The sequence below is a fragment of the Ornithorhynchus anatinus genome, chromosome 1 (genome assembly GCF_004115215.2).
Source record: "Ornithorhynchus anatinus isolate Pmale09 chromosome 1, mOrnAna1.pri.v4, whole genome shotgun sequence".
Lineage (NCBI taxonomy): Eukaryota > Metazoa > Chordata > Mammalia > Monotremata > Ornithorhynchidae > Ornithorhynchus > Ornithorhynchus anatinus.
Window position 1 is genome coordinate 11431473 of NC_041728.1, and position 26566 is coordinate 11458038.

The window sequence follows — 26566 nt, forward strand, 5'->3', positions numbered from 1 at the left end:
TATCTAGTTATTGTCTCCTTGCAGGAATCAAATATAGTAGAGTGTATGCTCCTTGCTGGCAGACAATGTGTCTTGTATTTCTGTTGTACTCTCTTAAGCGTTTAGTACAGTGCATTGCATCCAGTGGAAGCTCAATAAATAACATTACCAGTATGGGATATTTGCTCCCTTTTTCATTTCACATTGTTTGGGTAGATGTAACATCTGTTCTTTCTAACATGTGGAATGGGAGTGGCTGCCAGGTAATGTTTTTGGATTCTCCAATTAATCCAACTGTGAACTGCAAATAGATACAGCAATAGTATACAAATTGCCAGGTTTTATCTTTTTAAATATGATGAATTTGTAAGGTAAAAAGGTGCAATATTACCTGAGTCCGAGCTCCCACGGCCTCCCTCCTCTGGCTATCCAAAAATCTGCCTTCTTTCTATAGAATTTGTGGCGCCTGATAGAAGAAACATCATTAATAGGTGAGGATTGGAATGCAGTTGAAAAGCTCTCTATGAATGTTCTTTTTAGAATCTTTAACGCAGCATGGCACTGAAAAGAGGAACAGTTTGCATTCTGTCTCTTCCTTGTTACCAAATCCCATACCAAAATATTAAAGGTTGAGTAGATCTAGCCACCAGGGACTATGCCAGCTCAACAGCTGTAATAGAGGAGAGAAGCTCTCAGGGAGACAGACTACTAGTGACATCTTTGTTTAAGAAGTTGTAACAAAAAGCTTCCATTGTACTACGGGAACTTCATGTAACAGCATTCTACCTCTTTGTATTCTAGGTCTTTGATTATGACTTTGGGCTGCAGGATGACTTCATGGGCTCAGCCTTTTTGGATCTCACTTTATTGGAGTTGAAAAGGTACGGTATTATTGCAACGATCTTTGGATGCAGACAGCAGGGTTGTTCAGGAACCACCACCCTAGAAATGGGAAGAGAGCCTTGTAGCATTTAATCAGAAAATTGGAAGTCTGTAGCCTGTCAGATAAACTGAATTCTATTATAATGGGGGCCTTTGACTCTAGTATGTGAAGGTGGGCAATTACAGATAAATTATCCAGATTCTGAGCTAGGCACATGAAGAAATGCTAGGTAGAGGGTAGTATGGGTCTGATCTTTGTTCCATGGTGTGTTCCGTGGCATCTGGAGGACTTGGATTGCAACAGGGAGAATTTGGGTCAGAAAAAAGGAATCAGTGAGGTGCGGTGAGACCTTAGGCAAGTCATTTCCTGGCTTAATTGAAAGAGCCTGGGCTTGGGAGTCAGAAGTCGTGGGTTCTAATCCCGGCTCCGCTACTTGTCAGCTGTGTGACATTTTGGGCAAGTCAGTTGACTTCTCTGTGCCTGTTACCTCGTCTGTAAAATGGGGATTGACTGTGAACCTTTTATGGGACAACCTGATTATATTGTGTCTCTCCTAGTGCTTAGAACAGTGCTTGGCACGTAGTAAGTGCTTAACAAATAACATCATGATTATTATTATAATTATCTTTTCACTTCTCTCTGCCTCAATTTCCTCACCTGTAAAACAGGGATTCAATATATTTTCTCTTTCCTACTTAGACTGTGAGCTCCATGTGGGACAGGGACTGCATTCAACCTGATTAACTCACATCAACCCCAGTACTTAGAACAGTACTGGACACATAATAATAATAGTTTTTGTTAAGCTTTTACTATTACCCCAGAATGGGCTAAGAAGGGAGCTCAAGGACTATCCTTCTTTAAAAATTTGTAGAAAGAACTAATGGCAATCAAGCATTATGTGGTAGCCTAACAGTGTGGAGTTACATCCTTTCTTGGAGGCAAAATGATTAATGTTAAAATATCAATGTTAATGTTAATTGAATAAATTAATATTAACATTATTTATGTTAATATGAATGTCTGATTCCCTCTCTAGACTGTAAACTCATTGTCGGCAGGGTATATGCCTAGCAACTCCATTACATTGTACTCTTCCAAACGCTTAGTACGGTGCTTTACACACAATAAACACTCAATAAATACGATTTATTGAAGGTTCAGTTGTGGATCCCTTATTCTCCAACTACACCCATTCCTTTGGAGTAGTTATTCCCTCCCACAGGTTCAACTACCATCGCTACGCAAGTGATTCCCAAACCTAAATCTCCAGCCCTGATCCGTTTCCTTCTCCGCAGTCTCTTATTTCCTTTTGCCTTGGATGTCTCATCAGTGTCTCATACTTAACATATCCAAACGCTGACCTCCCCGTGACTTTCCCATCACTATAGATAGAGCCACAATCCTCCCCATTACACAAGCCGGCAACTTGGGTATTATCCTTAATTTATCTCTTTCATTCAATCTACATATTGAGTCTGTTACCAAATCTTGTCAGTTTGATCATCATAACATGGCTAAAATCCACCCTTTCCTCTCCATCCAAACTGCTACTATCCTGATCTGAGCTCTTGCCATATCCTGCCTCGACTACTGCATCACCCTGCTTGTTGACCTCCTGACCTCCTGTTTTGCCCTGCTCCAGTCTTTACTTCACTCTGCTGCCCAGATCGTTTTTCTAGAAAACCACTGCCCACATCTCTCCATTCCTCGAAAACCTCCAGTAGTTCCCCATTCACCTATGATTCAAACAGAACCTCCTCTCCATTGGCTTTAAGGGTCTCGATCACCTGGCCTCTGCCTATCTTACCTCACTGATTTCCTACAACAACCCACCCTGCACACTTCATGCTTCTTACACCCATCTGTTGACTGTGCCTCTGTATTCTCTATGTTGCCGCTGACGCCTTGCCTGCGTCCTGTCTCTGGCCTGGAATCCCCTCCCCATTCCTATCCAACAGATCGTCACTCTCCCCGCAAACTGGGATTTGTAGTCTTTATTTGCTCCACAGCACTCAAGTACATATCCGGAATTTATTTTAATATCTGTGTCAAGGAGCTCATAGATTAGAGGAGGACACAGAAATTAAAATAAATTCCGGATATGTACTTGAGTGCTGTGGAGCAAATAAAGAGTACAAATCCCAATGCAATACAGGAGGGAGAGGGGGAAGGTGAAATGAGGGCTTAGTCGGGGAGGGCCTCTTAAAGGAGATGTGATTTTAATAAGGCTTTGATGGTGGGGAATAATATTATTATTGTACTCTGCACTGCACTGAGTCCAGTATGATTGATTGATTGATTAATGGGTTAGCACTTCTCAGTCCATCAAGAGATTTTAAAATCTAAGGGTTTTTCTTCCTAGGTCAACAGATGTGACCCTTAATCTGAAAGATCCACATCACCCTGACCATGATCTGGGAACAATTTTGCTCACTGTCAACCTGACGCCAAAAGAAGGTGAACAGAAGGATGTGGTAAGTTTACTAAAGAACCGGCAAGTATCTTTCTTCCTCTTGCTTGAATGTTGTGAGGTGTCTCTGGGCCCAAGAGCTCTTGGAACCAGGAATCAACATTGGAAATCACCTAGGTTCTTTGTCTCTGGGGATTCTCGAGATATTACTTTTGTGCCCTTCTTGCATCTTTTGCTCTGAAATCCTCTACTGCATCATTCCAGTACTCCTGTATAAACATTTGTTCTATCACGAATGCACTGAATATTTGGGGCTTCACCTTGCAGTGTTTTCAAAGTGATGTCTGTTGGGTTGCACCGTTGACTATGTTCCAACATAAAGCAAGATGAATTTTTAACTGTTTCAGCATTCAGGAATTTGCAGAAAAATCTGTGATTTGCTTCAACTCCATGTTGGTGGTCTCCATTTTTTATCACATTTTCTTTGCTTCTGTGAAAGCCACTTTGCTGGGTGATGCTGGCAAGAAGCACATCAGAACCAGTTGCCAGTCATCAGGTGAAGTGACTTGTAACATTCTAGTTGCAGCTTTTTCTGACCAGCGTTTTCCAGAGACCATTCAATAGTCCTTAGGAATTCTGATACTTAGAAAGATATTTCCCTCCTAGGACAAGTTAGATATTTCAGAAATGAAGGACTTTTTTTTTAGGTGAGCTCAAGGATTGAAGAAACCAGTGTGGTTTTAAAGCAAGAGAAGTTGAGGATGCAGCATAAAAAATACATGGAATGTGCCCATTGGCAATAACTACTTTTGTTCTTGAGCATCTCTTTCTGTAAGAATATGAACACTTCTTCCACTGGGAGATTGAACAATTCCACTGTTTTGTTCTTCAGATGCTCTTTGTTGACCAATGAGTAACAGCTTTAGAAGTGCATCAATAGATAGATGTTATTTTGTGTTTAAGTCTAGTTCTAAGAGCTGCATTTTGTTTAGTATTCATTCAAGGTCTACTAGTTATGTTCTCAGAAATGCTTAAGGCTTGGGGACAGTGTGTGTGTTTCTGTGTAGGTGGATTTATGGAAAGATGACTAAAAGGAGAATTTTAGAAAGTCAACTTGAGTAATTTGTTATTTAAAAAAATCTTTATCTTCTTGATCAAGAATAGTATCCCTGTTAAAGTGGATGTAATATCAAGAAATGAACTAATAAATATTCCTTCCCTTTCGGTTTATTGCCCTCATTATGAATACTTTGTTATGTTTATTACCAGACTCAAACCCTGATTTCCTTCAACCTCCCACTGTGAAAATAGCTTGAGGCTCAAGTTTTCCTCAGTCGTGCTAAACTTGCCCTATTACAGATATCTGATATTTAACTCGATAAAAAAATCCTTAGATCTCAGTGGAGTAGTGCACATCCTACTGATTAGGTATACTGAAGTGAACTTTTGGCAAGCCCCACTAAGAGAGAGTCGCATCGTCTTACAAGAGAGTGGGGCTAGCAGATTTTATGTTGGGAATTAGGATCGATGACTTTAGAAATAGCATGCTAGGGGAACAACCACCTAAGGGTACCTATGTGCAAGGGGGCAGTGGTCTGGTGTGATGTGGGTGGTCGGGGGGAAGTTGAGGGCAGCACCAGTACAACCTTAGAGGAGGTGGCTCAAGGTGGGGACACAACATCATGAGGGTTGCACTGTGGGTGTGACAACACTGAAGAATTTGAAAGCATTCGCTCTTAAAAAAGCAAGCAGGGACTGTAATGGCTCAGGTGTACAGCTCTAATCCCAATTCTGCCATTTGCCTTGTGTGTGACCTTGGGTAAGTCACTTCTCTATGTCTCTCTCCCCACCTGTAAAATAAGGATTAAATATCTGTTTTTCTTCCCATTTAGATTGTGAGCCCCTTGTAGGAGAGGAACTATTTGATTTGACTGTATTTACCCCAGCACTTAACAAAATGTTTGACATAAGTGCTTAACAAATTCCACTGTTAATATTATTCATAGAAATACTTTAGGTTCAGGGGACTAATAATGGACTTTCTCTAAGAGCTGGAATAAAGCTAAATTTCTGCTCAGGGGTCTGGGGGGAGGGAGGGAGGCAGGGCTGTGTGTGTGTGTGTGTGTGTGTGTGTGTGTATGTAAGAGAGGGAGAAAGAGACAAAGTGAGGGAGAGTGGGAGTGGGCACTGCTCATGTAAACTCATTCTCTAGACTGTAAGCTTGTTGTGGGCAGGGAGTGTGTTGTTGTTGTACTCTTCAAAGCGCTTAGTACAGTGCTTGGCACACAGTAAGGGCTCAATAAATATGACTGAATGATTATCACTGTGGTGTATGTGCTCAGGGTCATGTAATATCATTCGAACTGGAAAGGGTCAACAAATATTTTCCTGCCTTAAGGCAGCTGAACTTCTGAAGCCAGCCCTGACGGAAATGTTTATGCAGTAGAAATCCTAAAGACATGCCATACTTTTGATCAGCTTTTCCACTTTAAAAAAAAATCACATGCTTCTCATGAATGGAGTTCAGGGAGGAGGACCTGCTTTGTAACAGTTTCTCTGGGAACTATTACAAAGATTATTTTAACAGAGGCAATTAATGAACAATTTTAACTCAGTAGCAACTGAGATGATAACCATCATAAAGCACTTCAGAAAGATAGGTTTGTGTAAGAATGAGTGCATATTTTGTGCTCTTAAAACTTTCTCGTATTTTAATCCATCAGTCAATTATATTTATTGAGCTTACTCAAATACAACCCAACAATATAACCCAACAATATATCAGACACATTTGGCTAACTGCTTTTGTAGTCTCTCAGTGTACTATAGTGATTACCCTAGACTGTATGTTTGTCATGGGCAGGGAACACATCTATCAATTCTGTTATATTCTACTCCTCAAAGTGCTTAATACAGTTTGTACATAATAAACTCTCAAATATGGTTGATAGAGTGGAGCAGTCAACAGCATGAATGTGGTGGCACTCAACCCATCTTTAAAAATATTACAGCAGGAAGCTATTTGCTTAATGCCTTTAAGCTGCTGCTTTCCCTTGAATTAAGAATTCATTCATTCACTTGTATTTATTGAGTGCTTACTGTGTGCAGAGCACTGTACTAAGAGCTTGGGAAGTACAATTCAGCAACAGATAGACAATCCCTACCCAGCAACGGGCTCACAATCTATATGACCTCTTGATTGGCTCCGTCACCGTGGATCTCTCTCTTCTCTGGGAAGCTCCCTCTAAACTTGGATTCACTGATTAGGTATTCTCCTGGTGCGGGTCCTCTCTGACTTCTCAGGCTTCTGTGCTGGCTCTTTTTCTTCCCCTCAGACTTCAAGTGTGAGGGTTCTACAGGGCTCTATTCTGGATCCCCTAGTCTCCTCATTCTATACTTTTGTTCTAGGCACATCTGGCTGCTAACAAATAGCATCCTAGCAAATGAAATAAAAGTTACTGATGAGACAATCATTCAATGTGCTGTTTTCAACCCTTGCACCAGAGCAGCTGAAAGTTTGGTCATTTTTGAGATGGAAAAAAAAATATTTTATTTATAAAACCTTTGAATTTGCATGTTGAGAAGCAGTGTTTTCTAGTGGAAAGAACACAGCTTGGGAGTCAGGAGACCTGGGGTCTAATCCCGGCTCTGCTGCTTGTCTGCTGTGGATTTGAGGCAAGTCACTTAACTTCTCTGTGCCTATTACCTCATCTGTATAATAGAGTCAAGACTGTGAGCCCCATGTGGGGTAGGGAGTGTGTCCAACCTGTCTTGTATCTACCAGTGCTGAGCACAGTGCCTGGCACATAGTAAACTCCTAACAAATATCATGTTTAAATAATTCTGGTTAATTCTTTCCAAAGTTGTTTTAAGAGTAATTGGGGGTTGAGGGAGAACATAGAAATGTGACACTAAAGCTAGTTAGAGTGTGTGCAGGGATAGTGAATCAATAATGGGGCAATAGTGATTGCCCCAGATCTAAAAGATAGTTCCAAACTTAGGTTTTCTTAGCATGGATGAAGCATGAATTATTTACAAATATGAGGGGTTGTATCCATTACTAGGTCAGTTCTCAACATTTTTGCCTAAAGCATCCGTGTTCAAGATGCTCAAGGTCTATAACATCCCAAATTCTTCAGATGTAAATTGAAATCATTGGGAGCCACTATTTAGAAGTAGACAGATCATGTTGAAATGTTAAAATCCGCCTATATTGGGCCTTTTATTCTCTCTATCTTTGTCCAACTTCTTTAACCCACAGGCGTAGTCTATTGTTTTGCACTCAACCATTCCACTTCATCTTACACATAATTCACTCTCCCTTTTCATCTTTCCTTACCTGTCACTCTTCCTCCCTCCTTTTCCCCCTCTTTGCCTTCCTTGCTTCCTATTTTCCCCTCCCTCCCTTTCTTCCTTTCCAGTTTTTGGTGTTTCTCACTCTTCAAAAATGCACAGCTCCTCTAAGAGTTAAACACCTTTACAAGTGTCATTTTTGGATTGACACTTCATAATTTTTGGTAAAGGAAAAAAAATTCTTAGCTTAACAGCTGTCAGGAATACATCAGTGAGTCCCTAGTGGGTTTTTTTTCTGAGTATTTAAGCCCTAGAAGAAAAAAACACACAATTTTTGCAGAAGGATTTCGAGTGTTTTGAATTGAGTAAAGATGAAATTTTTTAGGTAAATTTATCCAGGTCAAGAAACTTAACTTTCAGATCAATATCTGGTATCTGTGAGTGATCCTCTATTGGATTCTAATAACAGTTAATGGTATGTATTGGACACTAAATGTGCAGAGCACTGTTCTAAGTGCTTGGGAAAGTACAATATGATAGAGTTGCTTAGACACCATCCCTGCCCTCAAGGAGCTTACAATCTACACAGGGAGATGGAAATGGAGTAGGGATAAGGGAAATAATAAAATATACTTACATAAATATTGTGTGACTGGGGTGAGCGTCAAAGTGTTTTAGGGGTATTCAGCTAAATTCAGAGCCTATAGAAAAGGGAGGGTGCACAGGGGAATTAAATCACTTAATCTGGGAAAGCCTCTGGGTTTTGAAGGCAGGAGAGTGGTGGACACTCGGTTATGAAGGGGGAAGGAGATTCAGGCCCAAGGGAGAACTTGGGCAAGGGGTAGGTGGTGGGATAGATGAAAGTACAAAGAGTAGGTTGGTGTTAGAGGAACAAAGTGTGCAGGCAGAGCTGTAATAGGAAAACAGTAAATTTAGGTAGGTGGGAGAGTGCTGAATGCCTTAAAGCTGATGAGGAGGAGTTTCTGTTTAATGCAGAGGTGAATGGGTAACCGTTGGCGGTTTTTGAGAAATGGAGAGAGATTGACAATGTGTTTTCAGAAAAATCAACCGGGAAATAGAGTGAGATATGGACTGGTGTGGGCAGAGATAAGATGCAGGGAGGGCAGTGAGGAAGCTGATTAGTAGTCATGTTTGGAAACAAAGTATTTAGCCATGGAAGTTAACACTTATTTCAATGCTATGGCTTAGTTTTATCTTGTGTGACTTCTTAATACTGGCTTGAAGTAATGGTATTTATTGAGCACCTTCTGAGACTAGTGCATTGTAAACTCCTTTAGGGCAGGAATAGGGGATCAACTCTTTTGTACTGTACTCCCCCAAGTGCTTAGTACAATATTCTGTGCACAGTAAGTGCTCAATAAGTACCATTATATGATTGACTGGGAGAAGCAGAGGACATGTTCCCTGCCCACAGGGAAATAACAGATGTATCGTATGGTCCCATTTGATGAATAGTCTCACCGAGTAGTGGAAGACCATTCTATTTATGGAAATTTAAAACAAAAATGCCTACTTCAGAGGAAATTACTGACTAATCATTACTTTGAATATTTGAGGCCAAATTCATTTAAATTACAATTCTAAAATTATACTCAATCTAAGTACTATCTCCAGACAACCTGTATCCTTGATCTTCGTTGATAGTTTCTCAGTGTGCACCCCCAACAAGGTTGTCTTAAATATATTTTCATGACACTACCAGGTTTAAAATGTTGCTCAATATTTTATATGCATTGTTAGAATTGTTAGAAAATAGGAGGTGAATCACTTGTGTTTTGCAAAGTGCTTAATGAAATGGAATGTGAAGAGAAACTGCTAAAAAAAAAAATGACTTGGAATTCAGATTAGTTGCCATCATAAGGCCTTAATTCTAAATCAGAAATCTTGTGAGTTTATATATTCTGATTTAATGTCTTTGCATGAGTAATGCAGTTTGGTGACTTGGGTGGAATGATAGTCTGGAAAGTCAGTGAAAACAGAGTTGGAAATTATAAATTCATAACACTACTAAAGAAGAACAAAAATCAGCTTGTAATTACTCCAATTTAAGGAATTGTGTGGGAATAATGGGAAAAATGTTTCATACCTTGTGCTACCTTAAGCATATTTCAACATATTCAAATTGAGAAAGAAACTGATTGTACAAGGTCCCAGGTAAAAGGGCAAGAAAATGTTTTCATCTTTCACTGTATTTTGTGTATGATAACATCTTCTCAATAATGAAAATCTTTAGTGTGGGATGTCATTTCTGTCAGAATTGCATACCACTTATATAAGCTGCATACTGTGTGCAGCATGTAAAAATAAAAATGTGCTTTCCATGATCCAATATTTTAGCCTGATAGTGCATGCATGAGTTGTCTCAGGCTCTCTTTCTAGCAGAGCTCAATCTGCAGATTTTATTATTGAAGAATTTATGAAATAATAAGTTAATTTCTGCTGAACATTGCTTTAGACACTCCAGACCAATAAGTTGCTTGACTAGCAGGAGAAGATACCAAGAAACATATGATTTGCTGTGAATGCTCTCCTTAAATTAAACTGAAAAATCGCTTTTTTTATCCTGAATTTTCCAAATTACACCAGTTAGCTTCTGGGGGAAAAAAAACACCACAAAGATTGGATTTAGAAATACCTTGTATGATTTATGCCTTTCCCTAAGTATTCTTTGATATTTGAAACCTACAAGTTATGTAATTGCCTAAAGGAAAACCATCACTGAAATAAAGAGTGAAAGTGAAGAATGGATTCAGGTTATAGAATCTTTTACAAATGTAATCATTTTCTGTGTCTCATCTATCACAGACAATAATCCAAGCTGCTTATTTTCTCTTAGTGGCTAGGAGGACATTTTTGCTGGCCATCACTACCATAGCAACTCTAACTTTATATTGTGGCAAGACTCGCTTAACAGTACATTCAAATGTAGTCACATATTTCTTTAGCTAAAACAAAGCTCAGAGAGCAAGTTCGTATATATGGTTTAAATTCATCCAAAGGAGTTAATAATTTTTTTGTTTATCCTTCCTAATATTCCTCCCCGAAAAGTACTACATGTGTCTCCTCAGTTATTTCTTATTTTCATCCTCTTCTCACTCTGTTGCTTTTTTCAGTTTGGTTTTATTATTCCCAGTGAGGTGAATGGTATGTGCTCTATTCAATATCTAAAAAAAAAAGGGCCGTAGAAACATATTTCCTCTTCAACAGTGTGGCCTAGCAGAAAGAGCGTGAGCCTGGAAATTAGAGGACCTGGGTCTAATCCTAGCCCTGCCACTTAGCTGCCATGTGACTTTGGGCAAGTCACTAAACTTCTCTGTGCCTCAGTTCCTTCAGTTGCAAAATGAGGATTCAGGACCCATTCTCCCTCTTACCTTTGAGCCCCACTTGGGACCTGATTATCTTGTATCTACCCTGCTTTGTACAGTGCTTGACACATAGTACGGGCTTAACAAATGCCACGGTTATTATAATTATTTATTATTATTCAACTCAATGTTTGGCTTTTGGTCAAACACTAGAATTTTTGACCTGTGAATCCTAATGCCGTTTTGGGAGCAGGAATCGAAAGACTTTTTAATACCCATATTTCACCTTGTATTCCTTGGGAAACATTGGCCTCTGATGATTATATTGGATTTTCTCTCTAAAGAGGCAGATCTTTTGCCTAGGAGAATCCTTTTGAAGAATTGGGTTTCTTGGCCCTTAACAAAGTTCTTAGAAAGCTTTCCTTTTCACAGACTTGTGACAGTAATTGAAACAAGGCAGATCATATTCTGTAATAAAGGCTAAGATCAAAGTCTCAAGATTTGTGTCCATGAGTTTAGTTTTAGCAGCACTTAGTTTTCTTGGCCTGTCTCTGTACTGACCATGAGGCCAATGCTATTCACACAAGACTGTAGTCGGGGCTGAATAAGGATGAAAAAAATTGTATTCTTTTTTTTTTTGTTGTTTGGGCAGGAATTGGCTATCATGCAAACAAATAGAAAACTCTACATCAGTTACCATTAGCATGCATAGCAGTGTTGAGACAATTTAGGCTATTGGACTCCAGCAGCAATCCAAAATGATCAGAACCCTGATTTTGGTTTGGCAATGAGGGTGATATTTTGGAGCAAGGTTAATGATAACATTCACACAAGAGCTGTTCAAACCAGGAATCAATTAAACAATTCTGTTTGAGCACTTACTATGTGCTGAGTATTGTATTAAGCACTTAGGAGAGTAACATTGCAACAGTTTCCCTGCCCATGATGAGCTTACAGTCTAGAGGGGGAGACAGAAAATATGAATAAATGAGTAATTTATAATATAATAATTTAAAGATATATACTTAAGTGCTTTGGGGTTGGCGATGGGGCAAATATCAAAAGTCCAAAGATCACAGGTGGAAGTGCATAGACAACACAGAAGGGATAGCGAGTTGGGGAAGAGAGGGTTTCATTGGGGAAGGCCTTTTGGAGCTGTGACCTTAATAGTGCTTTGAAAGTGGAGGGAGCAGTGGTTTGGCATATTTGGAGTGGGAGGGAGTTCCAAGGTAGGAGGAGGATGACGTGGGAAAGAGGTTGATGGTGAGGTCAACAAGATCGGGGCACAGTAAGCTGATGCTAGAGGAGTGGAGTATGTGGGCTGTGCTGTAGTAGGAGGTGAGGTAGGACGGGGCAAGTTGATTGAATGCTTTGAAGCCAATGATAAGGAGTTTCTGGTTGATCCAGAGGTGGATGGGCAGCCACTGCAGGTCCTTGAGGGGTGGAAGGAAATTGACTGAACGTTTTTGTTGATGAATGATCCATGCAGCAGAGTGGGGTGGGGAGAGACAGGAGGCTGGGAGACCAGTGAGGAGGCAGATGCAGTAGTCAAGGCAGGATATAGTCAAGGCAGGTTATAAGAAGTGTTTGGATCTGCATGCTAGCAGTTTGGATGGAGAGGAAAGGGTGGATTTTAGCAACGTTGTGAAGGTAGAACTGACAGGATTTGGTGACAAGTTGAATATGTGGGTGATAATGATGATGGTATTTGTTAAGCACTTACTATGTGCTAAGCACTGTTCTAAGCCCTGGGGTAGATACAAGGTAATCAGGTTGTCCTACACGGGGCTCTCAGTTTCAATCCCTGTTTTACAGATGAGGTAGCTAGGCCCAGAGAAGTGAAGTGACTTGCCCCAAATCACCCAGCCGACAAGTGGTGGATCTGGGATTGGAGCCCACAACTTCTGACTCCCAAGCCTGTGCTCTTTCCACAAAGCTTCACTGTACGATGAGTTGAGGCCAAAGGCAAGGTTATGGGCTTGTGAGATAGGGAAGAGAGTGGTGTTGTCTTTAGGGATGGGAAAGATAGGGGGAGGACAGGATGTTGGTGGGAAGATAAGGAGTTTAGTTTGGGATCTGTTTAATTTGAGGTATCAATGGGCCATCCAAGTGGATATATCTTGGAGGTAGGAGGAAATAGGAGATTGCAGAGAAGGAGAATTCAGGGTTGGAGATGTAGATTTGGGAATCATCTGTTATAGATGTGGTAATTGAAGTCATAGGAGGGATAGAGGGAGACTAGAAGGTGACCTAGAACTGAGCATTGAGAGATTCTCTCCCACTCCCACCCCCAACCCCTGCCCTGACAGATGGTGGGAGGCAGAGGAAGAGCCAGCAAGAGAGTAGGAGGAAGTGGTCAGAGAGCTAAGAGTAGAACCAAGAGAGGACAATGCCAGTGAATCCAAGGTTGGATAAAGTTTCAAGGAGAAAGGAGTGATCTGCAGTATCAAAGGTGGCTGAGGAGGCTTAGGATGGAATAGAGGCCATCAGATTTGGCAAGAAGGTCATTGGTTACAGTAGGGCTGTTTTGGTGGAGTGAAGGGGGCAGAAGCCAGACTGGAGAGGTTCTGGGAGAGAATTGGAGGATAGGAAGTTGAGTCAGTGCTTGCAAACAACTCTTTGAAGAAGTTTGGAGAGAAATGGTAGAAGGGAAATGGAGTGATAACAGGAGGGAGCCATGGGGTCAAGAAGGGTTTTTTTTAAAATTTTAGGATAGGAGATATATAAACAGTTTCAAAAGCAGTGAGGAAGAAGCCTATGGAAATTGAACAGTTGAAGTTGTCAGTCAAGGAGGGAAGGAGGAGTTAGAAGTGCAGGTTGAAGGGGTAGCTTTAGAGAGAAGGTGAGAGACTTTATCTTGAGCTATTGTAGGTATTATAGGGAGAGTCAAAGAGGGTGGAGGAGAAGGTGGGGATTGGGGAGGAACACGAAAGATTTAGGCAGATCATGCCCAGTGGTTTCAATTTTGTTAATGAAGTATGAAGCTGATGAAAGAATGCCAGTGACCTAAGGGAGCAACCCTATTTTGAAAAATTTGAAGGGAAATCCCCAAGGGAATATTTTTATGGGATTTTTGAAATGGCAATGCACATTCCTTGCTTTTCAAGATAAGATTGATATGAATGATTGGGGTTTTTTGCCCACCCCTGTGTGGAAGTCAACATTCTAATATCTTGTATGAGTTTTGATTTCCTGAATTGAAATTAGATGGACCCAGGTGAAAAGACTGGTTTGAAATAAATATGCCATGACTCTTTGGTAGGTCAGTTTTACCCATGAATCTCCCCATTCCCCACACTAAAATTTTGTGCAGTGGTTTATGCAGTACTAAGGCCTATCTCAGTAACTTTAGATTGTCATTGTTTGCTCTTGTCAAACCATAGGAACTGTGTGTGTCTGAGGAGAGGGTATGTATATATCAGTACTGGAGTTATTTTATCTACTGGGGGAGTGATACATACCAATCCCTGTTTTGATTATGCAGGCTCCTTCAAGGGTCCCAAAACATTTTTTCATGTTCTATCCCAAATCTGTTTTACATAGCTTTTGGGGGATAGGAAGGACTCATCAAACCAAAGTGACTAGAAAGTTCCTACCTGAGTGTGATGTCTTGTAGGTCTGTATTCTAATTTTTGTATTGCATAGTTGTAGCTGGAAAGTGTGCTTCATCACTGGAAAAACTATTGAATGTGGAGGGCTTTCTAAAAGACAGTGGGTACCTTTTCTGTGCCAGTGAAAAGGTAATGAGAATGCTTTATTTCATTTACAGACCATGCTAATGAGGAAGAGTTGGAAAAGATCAAATAAGGTAATATTTAGCATGTGATCTTGCAACGTTCTTCTCAAGCAACTGTCAACTTTTTTGACTAAATCTCTCATAATTCTGCAAACAATAGAACAAAACCTCATTTCTATCCAGTTCTTACATTCCATAAATTTATATTATACCATGTGAAGCCTTTTAGAACAAATAACCCACCATTTCGCACTGCACTGCATCTCTTCTTTACTCTTCCTCCCATTAGCATGGAAGGTATTCCGCTCTTCTGTTGCCATTAACAGCTCTATCGCTCCATGACCATTTGCTTTTTGTGTGTGTCCATAGCAAAGTGTCAGTCATTGCCTTGTCACTTTACCTAATTGAAGGCAAAGTGATTATCATGCAAATTCTTGACCACTGCAAATGGGGAATTTTGATTTCTTCATATCTTCTGAAAGTAAGATTAGGGCTGAAAATGGTTAAGTACTAAAGAGGAACAGAACCGGCAGCCCCAGGGTAACCTTGCATTTATTATTTTGCCTTGCATCCGGAAGAATGACCTCTTGGGGTAAGAAAAGTGTCTAGTCCCTGTGACAATCTTATTTAATCCTGGACCCGCCTCCCAAGACGCTAAATGGTAACAGTTTCCAAACTGAGACTTTTTAGGAGGAACTGAACCAGTTCATTTCTAAGGGATTTGGTTTGTAAAAGAGTTTGAAGAAAGCCTCTGCCTGATTTAAAGAACCAAAAGAATTGTTTTAGGCCCTGGTGAGCAACCATTATCTCTGGAGAAATTAATTCTGCAGAAACTTGTCCTCTGTTTTCTAATGGTCATTTCAGTGAAAAAAAATATGTGCAAGGTTTGAGTAAAACCCAAATCTGTTCTGCAAAGTTTTCTAACTTTAAAAGATCCTGTCCCTAAAGGTGAGTAAAAATGAGCAAACTTTGGAAATTGGGGTCCGTCATTCCAATTAAATATTTCTCAGAGAAGTGCTTCCACAGATCATGTGGTCCAAAGTCCTTAGGAATGATGCTGTCCAACAAATTAGAGGATTCAGCTGTTGATTTTTAAAATTTGGCAGTTTGTTTCTTGTGCATTTTCATCATTTGGTAATGGGCTCTTTATCCATTCACAATTTCAAAGAGTTGAAAATAGGAAGCAGAAGGATAAGAAACTGTTCTAGTTGTATTTACTTGCCCACAATGGATTTCTTTAGTGACCTTTATCATCAATTTCAACAGTATTTATGGAACTCCCATTGTTTGCAAAGCACACACAAGGCTGCCTCTAGCATTTATATATTTAGACTCATCCTAAGCACTTATATTTATCTACACATTCCATTCATTTTCATTCAGTGTTATTATTTAAGATCCTATTGTGTGTAAAACAGTGTACTAAGTGCTGGAGGGGAAACCCAATAAAGAATACTTAAGACTCAATTCAGGGAAGTCAGGGGAAGGAGGCTGACTTTACTCCCTGAAAGGGAGAATAGGAAGTGGTTATGGTTATGTGAGGAAAGATGGAATACACAAAGACCAAAAAAAATCAGCACAGGAATGGGATGCTACTGAACACAAAAAGAACTGCGCAACATTATAGCTGAAGGGACTGAAAAAAATCAAAGAGGAGACAGATGCAATAGTCAGGTAAGGAATTGACAAGCGCTTGGATCAGCAAGGGGGCAGTTGGAAGGTAGAAAATGGGGCAGATTCTGGAAATGCTGCAGAGGAAGAACTGAGAGACTTTAGCGACAGAGGGTTGGGGGAAAGGAAGGAGCCAAGATTGGGAGGTGAGTTTTGGACATGTTGAGCTTGAAGAAGCATGGTGTAGTGGATAGAGCATGGATGTGAAAGTCAGAAGGTGATGAGTTCTAATCCCTGTTCTGCCACTTGTCTGCTGTGTGACCTTGGGCAAGTCTTTTGGGCACTTCTCTGTGCCTGTTACCTCATCTGTAAAATGGAAATTGAGACTGTGAGCCCCTCATGGGATGGGAACTGTGTCTAACTTGATTTGCTGGTATCCACCCCAGTGCTTACTACAGTGTCTAGCAACATAAATGCTTAACAAATACAATCATTATTATTATTTGGTGGTGGCAGGATATCCATGTAGAGAAGTCCTGAAGGGAAGAAATGTAATATGTGGAGGCAGAGGGGGTGGGGGTAATGAGGTTACTCCCTCTCTGCGATGGGACTCCTTTCTTCTTTTTGAAAAGTCAGGTAGACAACATTTGAATCATTCCATGAGGATCTCTAAACCTTCACCTTTTTTTTTAAAGACTTAGATGCCCATAATTTTATATAGTTCCGTCTGATGCAGTTTCATCTGATGTCTCACCAAAACTTTTCGTGGGGATCCTTTCAGGAGGAATATATCCACGGGGGGGAAAGCTAAATTGGCTTTTTTTAGTATACCAGTATCCTTTTTGCAAAGGATGAATTACCTTCTTGGCCTTTCCCATTACTTAATGATCCACTCATCATTTTCATCTTCTTGATGTTCAGTGATTAGATTTCTTCCCTCATTTTCCCCGGCCAGCCTGTCAATAATAGGCTTCCCCAGTTGAAATTCTATTACTTGTGGCATTCCCATAATGCGAGGTCAGAGCCACTGTTGAAATCAAAGGGATAAATAGCCAGCATGTGGATAGTGAAACAATAATTGCAACTCAGGATTGATTTATGTATTGCAAGCAAATGTGTTGTCCTACCTAACCGAACAGTGGCCAACCTTAATGGAAAGCCGGGGGAAAGCATCTAGACACTTCTGAAAAGCAGCAATGTAGGTTTCATACAAAATGATAGATATGAGTACTGTGTTCTGTGGATATTTAAGCGAGCTAAGAAACACCAATTCAACAGTGACCATTCACTTTATCTGTCGAAACAATCCAATACTTGATGAAGCCTAGATGCGTAGTATTCAATAATGTCACGTTGTAATGGGATCACTGACTTGTTTGCTGTAGTGGTAATTTAGCAGGGGCATGAGGAGCAGACTCCCACAAACTTGAGAAACTGAGTGAAATAATTTGTCAGAGGTTCACTTTATTTGACACAATATTAATGATTATGGTTTTTAAGGGCTTACTAAGTGCTAGACACTATACTAAACACTGGAGTGGATACAAGAAAATTGGGTTGGACACAGTCCCTGTCCTGCATGGGGCTCACAGTCTTAATCCCCATTTTGCAGATGAGGTAACTGAGGCATAGAGAAGTTAAGTGACTTGCCCAGAGTCACATAGTGGACAAGTGGCAGGGTTGGGATTAGAACCCATGACCTTCTGGCTCCCAGGCCTGTGCTCTATCCACTACCCCATGCTGCTTCCCATAATTCTTTTAGAGCAGATTTTTATTGATTTGAATTGTTTAAAAATCATTCTGAGAGCTTGGTTTAGAAATTTACCTCTTATAATGCATCATGCATAGGATGAGATCAAGAAATATATGTATTTGGCATACACAAGATGAACCCAAAATAATTAAAAAGAATACATCCTATACAGCCATTGAGATTTTTTTTAACCAAGGTATTTTTAACTGTGGGAAACAAATTTTGATTTTAAATATCTTCTTTCAAATGAACTACTAATAAGGATGGTAATAAAATGATGCCCAGTGTTTAGATTCAACTTCGTAGGAATAAGTAATCATGGATCCACTTGTCTTATAAATACTTATTTTATTAAAGAGTTTTATTACAACTGATATATTAATGGACTATAATAGCATTCATTCGTTAACTGCATGAGGAAATTTTTAACAATGAGTCAATTTTTAACAATGGTTTCAAGAAAGATTTTGTTAATTTAAACCAGAGAGCACTTTCAACTCTGTAGGGCATAGTTAAACCTGACACACTAGGTGATATTAAAAATTCATCAATAAAACCTCAAAGTAGGTATAATGATGATCAGTTCCCCTCTACTAATATCCTGAATTTTGGTAATAAACAGATTAATAAACAATGTTTCTGAGATTAATTGCTTGAGTAAAATGCGACCCTCTGTTCACTCTCTAGATTTCCAACTGATGACACTCAACTCTTTAGGTGAGAGCTTGGACAATTTGGAGAAAGAGACTCACTTTTCTCATTGACAGATATTAGTTTGGAGGCCTTACATTTTTTAGGTTAGCATAATGAATACAGTCTTCTAGACTCTATGCTCATTGAGGGCAAGGAACCTATCAGCCAACTCTTGTATTATACTCTCCCAAATATATAATATAGTGCTTTTGCACTCAGTAAGCACTCAATAAGTAAATGTCATTCAAGACTTATGTGTAAATCTGAATTGTCACAACTAGTAGTGCTTTGACATAAGTTCCAATTTAAACTTTTGACACGTAATTTAGTATTGGTTTACCTAAACGATGCAGTTGTGGCAAATGCATCAAAGAATAGTATGTGAATTCAATTAAACTATTACTAGCCATCTAGTTTAATTCACAGATTTGGTCTTTCATTGAAATTTATATTAGCAGTTGTGTGCCATTTTGGCAAGATATGCTGGAGGCTTTCATGTCTTGCATTTCATAACTTCAGGGACTCTGCCATAACAATCACATTATATTTATTTCACTGGTCAAATTGAATTTTAAAATGTTGTCAACTCTTCTGGAAAAAAAATCGGGATGAATTTGTATCAGGCTAAAAGATGAAAGCATGTCTTTCCAAGTGGCTGGATTACATGGTGCTTTTGTGCCCGATTCAAGATGTTTAATTGTGTGGTCACTGATTTGCCTATTGCAAGCAGGAAGGCTTGAGAATGGTCTCAAGCCTGCATGCCTTATTTACATCGGGACTGATCTTTTCACAGCATAACACCACACTTCTTGAGCTGACAGGAAAGCCAGACTATTTTCCCCAACTGCTGGCGACAGACCAAAATTCTGGTTCATTCAAAAAAAAAAAAAATGATTACTTTGGAAGCCGAAATTGAGAATGGTTTGAAGGTGAGAATCATTGCTTCAAGTGCTCTACATTTGCAGGTTGAGATTTCTTCCTTTCCTACAGAACTCCCTTCCAGCAGCCTCATTGACAACTATAAATGAAAAGGTTTAAGGTGAAATTGCTTAGAAAAATAAAAAAGCAAGCAAGCACCGCAGAGCTGCAGGAGCCGAGGAAATCCTCCAGAGAATTGAGGCTGTCACTTTCCAGCAATATTTAAAGAGCAATAAGGGCTTCTGAGGGGGGTATATTTGTGTTAAATGTGTGTGAGAGATAAGAAAGTCTATTTGAGTAACTAACAAAACAGGTAAATAACATTTCAGTGTAAATGTCAGTCAGCCCGGTGTTCATCTTCTCTATTACACAAGTGCAGATAGGTTTCTGCAAACATACAGTGTCTTTGCCAGAGGCTGCCAAACGCGAAGACCGTGATAACTGAAACCTGTATAACTCAAAGTGTCTGGGAGAGCCTTTGTGGATTTCTAAATTTTTTGAGACTCTACTCTAAAGTGTATTAAGAAAGCTAGTTAGGCTCTGAGGAAACACATGTATCAGGAACGCCAGCTGACTTGGATTTTCTTTAGTTGCTCTGTCCTATTGGCGAGATTTGTTTAAATGGTAAATGTACCTGAAGGCCTTGGAGGCCTGCAGAAGATATTAGCTGTTGAATTTGTATGGGGAAGAACAAATGCCATTTCTTCCGACCGCCCCCCCCCCCCCCCCTGCAAAAAAATAAATCTAAAATCACAAGGTTTCTAATTGGGGAAATATTTTCAGTCAATAATTAGGGGCTTGCAAAAGGGCTTGAAAGTGATGTATATAGATTGGCTGATAGTGACTTGAGTTTGTAAAGATGGGAAGAGTTGCCAACTAGTGGAACCATTTGATTGACTTCCACTTCTGATCAGTCAGTGGTAATTACTGAACGCCTGCTGACTGATTCTCTTTGCTCTCTAGGACCTGCATTCAGTTCAGTGGTTGGTCAACGGAACCATCAGATTAAGCAGTTATTGCTGCTGACAACCTCTCTTATAACCTTTAACCTCTACCACGACATGTCTCCTCAATCCCCTCCCTCTAATCAGTCCATCCCTTTCTCTTCTTCCCCATCCCCATCCTTCTTTCCCAGTGCTGCCCCTTAGCTCACTCCCATCCAACCCCTCATATTATCCCCCCCTTTTATTTTTATGGTATCTGTTAAGTGCTCACTGTGCCAGGCGTTGTAGGAAACACTGAGATAGATATGAGTTAATCAGGTTGGACACGTTCCATTCCCCATGTTGGGGCTCTTGGTCTTAATTCTCATTTTACAGATGAGATAACTGAGGCACAGACAAGGTTAGTGACTTGCCCAAGGTCACAGCAGATAAGTGGCAGAGCCAGGATTAGAATTCAGGTCCTTCTGACTCCTGGGTGTGTATGCTTATCACTAGACCATGCTGCTTTTCAACCCTCCTCAGTTTTCCTCAGACAAGTACAGCTTATGGAAACCCCTTTTCCATCATGGGAAACCTTCCTTTCATCCTTAATTTGCACACAGTAAGCACTCAATAAATACAGTCGAAAGAATGAGTGAATCCTTGACCTGTTCCTGACCCAGGCACCACTGCTCCTTGCCATTACTGAAACTACTCTTCCCCATCATTAAAGCCTTATTGAAGGCACATCTCCTCCAAGAGGTCTTCCCAGACTTAGCCCCCTCCTTTCCTCTTCTCCTACTCCCCTCTGGGTCACCCTGACTTGCTCCCTTGGTTCTTCCCCGCTCCTAGCCCCACAACACTTATGTACATATCTGTAATTTGTTCATTTGTGTTGATGTCTGTCTCCCCCATCTAGACTGTAAACTCATAGGGGGCAGGGAATGTGTCTGTTTATGTTTGTATTGTAGGCTCCCAAGTGCTTAATACAGTGCTGTGCACACAATAAGCACCCAATAAATACGATTGAGTGAATGAAGGAAAACATGGCGCACCCCAGATGATAGTCACCCCTGCTGCTCTCTCTACTGGCTTCTGTCTTACGCACCAATGCCATTATCTCATCATTCCACCTCCCCCATCCCTATTTCCCTTCCTTTGAATCCCAAATAATCTGGCTCTACTAATAATAATGATAATGATGGTATTTAAGTGCTTACTATTTGCTAAGCGCTGGGTGAGATACAAGTTAAACAGGTTGTCCCATGTGGGGCTCACAATCTTCATCCCCATTAGCAGATGAGGTAACTAAAGCACGGAGAATTTAAGTGACTTGCCCAAAGTCACACAGCTGATATGTGGTAGAGCTGGGATTAGAACCCACGACCTCTGACTCCCAAGCTCATGCTGTTATCACTGAGCCACACTGCTACTACTTACTTCAGTTATCAGTCAAAATCATCTACTGTCCCCTGCAGCATTTTGAACCATTTAGATCTTGCTCATATTCCTCCTTTCTCCACCCCTTTATTGATCCTTGGGGATATTGGTATCTGGGTGGGTGTTCCTGAAGATGCTTCTGCTAGCCCACTTCATCCACTCACCACTTGGGCACGTGCTCTTTCATATCATCTCTAATCACTGTACTATCTCTACCCTCATGAATTTTGAAATTCTTCTATCCAACCATAACAGCCTCACCTGCCTTTTTCCCCCACACTCCCATTCCCCGCAAATCTGTCCTGTTCCCTTAAAGAGATCTCTGATCATGTCTCTGATCCCCCCCTTCAATTTTCCAAAGTTGTCATGCCCCTCTGGTCTCCATAAGCAAATTACCATCTGTAAATGCATAAATGGATGCCCTCGCCCCTAAATTCATCTCCTTCTCTCCCTTGTCCCTCTGCCAATTCCATACCACTGATCCATAGCCCAAGATCACCTCTTAAGTATGCTTCTTACACTGTTGCACATGAGCTGTGGAGCGCGCTGCTGGTGGAAATTCAAACAGGACACTGTCCTCGTCCATTCGTCGCCAAAATCCCTAACTAGTGACTCAATAAATCCACCCTAACCCTGTTCTTTCCCCCCACCTCCCACATATGCTCTGCCCACTCCCCCTGACTTAGCAGCTTTGCACCCTCACCACTTTGAGCCCTTGAATATACCCTCCCACCCTGAGCAGCAGTGTGCTCTAGTGAGAAGAGGACAGGCCTGGGAGTCAGAACTTGCGTTCTAATCTCTGCTCTGCCGCTTGTCCGCTGTATCCCCTGGGGCAAATCCCTTAACTTCTCTGTGCTTGAGTTTCCTCATCTGAAAAATGGAAGTAAAATACTTTGTTCTCCTTCCCTCTTAGACCATGAGCCCCATATATTTTTATCTACCCCAGTGTGTAGTACAGTGCTTGGCACATAATAAGCACTTAAATACTGCTGTCATTATTTTTATCATCATCTCTGTTTCACCACAGTGGAGTTGCCCATGCCTTCCTCAGCTTGTATTTCCTGTGTCCCCAACAGCACCGTGGGGAAGAACAGTAGCAGTAGGCCTCTTGTATTGCCTTGGCCCAACTCAGTGGAGATGGTGGACCCAGGGGCTGCGGTGACGAAGGGACTTTTAGCAGCAGTAAAATGTTAAAAAAAAGTCCCTGAGTAGGGGAAGGAGAGCAATGAAGCGGGAAGGGATGGAACAGATTAAGGTCAGGGTGGGTTTACCTAATCACCTGATCATGTTCAGTCAGTTATGTTTATTGAGTTCTTACTGTTTGCAGAGCACCTTACTAAGTGCTTGAGAGACTTCAATATAACAAAGTTGGTAGATACTTCCCTGTCGACAGGAAATTTACAGTCCATCTGTCTGTGGGCAGAAGTTGAAGCCAGGTTATGCAGTGATGAGTGGCTAGAACAAAAAAATTGTACATTTCTTTTTTCCCTCTCACCAAATTGCCGTCAGAGGGTCCTGGTGGCAGGAACCATGTTATAACTGGAGACGTTTTAAAGTGGTTTTAAAGTGGTTGAATGAGTGACTGGAAGTAGGAAGCTAGCTGATAAGCCCCATGTGGAACAGAGATGGTGCTCGACCTGATTATCTGGTATCTACCTTCCTTTTACTACAGTACGTAGCACATAGTGCGCACCACTGTATTTTTATTAATGAGATTCTCAAAATCAGACATTTCTGAAGGGATGACTTCCACTTATATTCAGTTTTAATGACACAATAAATGCTTCTAATGCTGAGTTGTTAACTCCCAGTTTTAGCCCAGATTTGTTTTAACTTTCCTTGATTAAACTAAAAATATGTCTCAATCTACAATTATGACCTTTTGAAACATCACCATGGAATTCATAAACATCACCATGGAGTTCATAAAGAGATGATTTTGTTTATTCCTTTTGATAATGAAATCTACTTGTTTAGATATCTTTATAATGCCAGGTGTCTATTGAAATTCAAAAAATTATAGAAAGGAAGGGTTTGAGTGATATATTCTGAATTGTACACCCATTCAGAGAAATACAGAGCTCAGAAAAACGAAATGATTTGGAGAGAACTGATTCTACAAGAGAACATGGGTAGGAAAGTGAAATTCAAAGTGTCCATTGATGTCTAATGATTGAAGTAATTAAATAAAGCAGGTAAATTATAGCCTCGGGACACAGATATGTCTAAACAAGAATAATACTTTGCTGCTCAATGCCTAATAAAGAAATTTAATTACTAACTCTTAATTTTAATATATTATTACCATGATTCACAGTGTGTTCTATTTGGAGAAGGTTTCTGATAACAAAAAAAGAAGGTAATTGGGAAACTATCTGCTAAATTAGTCTGAGAAGGAAAAAAGCACGGATTTGAACAATCATGAACAGCTTTCAACTAAAGACTAGAAATTTGGATGGATTAATGAAAAATTAGTCTCAACTTGGCTCTCTCGAAGTAAATGATGAAATTGATCATTTTCTGTTCTTGGAAATGCTATTTTATCTTGGCTTCGGTGATACTTGTTACCTACACTATTTTCCTTCCTTTCTCATGGTTCCCTTTCTTTCTCTCACCTTGTTCTTTTTCAACCTCTCCTCTACTAATTGAAATTGTTTTAACACTCCTGTCTCACTGTGCACTCAACTCTCTCAAGGAGCTCATCCACTCACTTTATCTACCACCTCTATCTGTGGGTAATTTCTTAAATCCACCTCATTGGCCCTGAAACTGCTCCTGCCGTACAATTTCAAATTTGCTTTCAGGGCATCTCCACCTGGATGTTCGGCCACCATACTCCCTTGTAACGAAATCCACAACTTGAGGATTTCTTCAATCTTGAGTGCAAGAAAAGATTAAGTGGTGTACTGAGTAAGTTGGGTAGCCATATCTGTTTTGACCCCTTCTTCTCCACCCCACCCCCAAGGACTCCCAGGCTTCTCTTGTGGGGTACCCAAATGCCCCTCCTCGGTAGCAGAAAGACCTTAGCTGCCGCTTCTGGTCCCACTGAGGCAAGGTATCGTGGAGAAGCACCATGGCCTAGTGGATAGACCACGGGCTTGGGAGCCAGATGGTTTTGGGTTTTAATCCCTACTGTGCCACTTGTCTGCTGTGACCTTGGGCAAATCACTTAACTTTTCTAAGCCTCAGTTACTCTCATCTGTAAAATGGGGATTAAGACTGTGTGTCACGTGTGGGACATGGACTGTGCCCAACCTGATTAGCTTGCTTCCACTTCAGAGCTTAGTACAGTGCCTGGCACATAGTAAGCACTTAAATACCATTTAAAAAAGGCAGAGTGGGAGAGGGTTCTCAGATCGGGGAAGAAGCCGGTTCAAGGTCCTTTCAGTCTGGTCAGTGCCAAATGCACTTCCTCATCCTTGGAGATCGAGGGCCTTTTACTTCCATTCCAAACTTTAAGACTAAGCTCAACATACCAAAGACACTCAATTAGTACTACTCATGATAATCTTGGAAAGCAGCATGGCCTACTGAAAAGAGCACAGGCCTGGAAGTCAGAGGACCTGGGTTCTAACTTTGTTCCACCACTTACCTGTTGTGTGACTTCTCTGTGTCCGTTTCCTTATCTGTAAAAAGGGTATTAAATACCTGTTCAGTCATTCAGTCGTATTTATTGAGCACTTACTTTGTGCAGAGCACTGTGTTAAATGCTTGAGAGTATAATACCACAATAAAAACACATTCCCTTGCCCACAATGAGCTTACAGTCTAAAGGGGAAAAGGACATTGATATAAATAAATTTAAAATATGTATACAAGTGCTGTGGAACTGGGGGGGATGGATGGGCAGTGTGTTGCTATTGCTCTTGTCTGTCCGTCTCCCCTGATTAGACTGTAAGCCTGTCAAAGGGCAGGGACTGTCTCTATCTGTTACCGATTTGTCCATTCCAAGCACTTAGTACAGTACTCTGCACATAGTAAAGGGAGCAAGTCAGGCTGATGCAGAAGGGAGCAGGAGAAGAGAAAAACAGGGCTTAGCCAGGGGAGGCCTCTTGGAAGAGATGTACCTTCAAAAAGGCTTTGAACTGGGGGAGAGTCATTGTCTGCCAGATATGAGGAGAGGGCGTTCCAGGCCAGAGGCAGGACGTTGGCGAGAGGTCACTGAGATAGATGAGATCGAGGTACAGTGAGAAGATTGGCATCTGTGTAGTAGGAGAGTAGCAAGATGCAGTAGGATAGGACAAGGTGATTAAGTGCTTTTAAAGCTAATTATGAGTTTCTGTTTGATGTGGAGGTGGATGGACACCCACTGGAATTGCTTGAAGAATGAGGAAACATGGTTGTTCCTCCTATACCCTAGACTGTGAGTCCCTGTGGGACAGGAATTGTGTCCAACCTGATTAACCTATAGCTATGTCCAGTGCTTGGCACGTAGTAAGTCCTTAACAAATTAGGATCACCCTTCTTTGAGGCTCTCCTGGTTTTCATATAAAAGAAACATCAGGAGCCTAATCTTATATTCAGATTTATCTTATATTGTAAGTTAGGTATTGAAATATGAGTTCAGAAGCATAGCCATGCCACATTTTTATTAAAAG

At 40.7% G+C, this 26566-nt stretch overlaps 1 protein-coding gene across 9 annotated transcripts in view; it reads left to right on the plus strand.

The window, feature by feature from the left end:
- MCTP1 (multiple C2 and transmembrane domain containing 1) overlaps positions 1 to 26566 on the plus strand; it is a 381506-nt gene that overhangs the window by 168312 nt on the left and 186628 nt on the right. For 8 of the 9 annotated variants that reach the window (XM_029071442.2, XM_029071444.2, XM_039911172.1 and 5 more), the window contains 3 exons: positions 781 to 860; positions 3228 to 3339; positions 14664 to 14702. In XM_029071442.2, the coding sequence (XP_028927275.1) occupies positions 781 to 860; positions 3228 to 3339; positions 14664 to 14702 (231 nt within the window). The remainder of the gene's footprint in view (positions 1 to 780; positions 861 to 3227; positions 3340 to 14663; positions 14703 to 26566) is intronic. The other variant, XM_039911170.1, reaches the window with a different exon arrangement.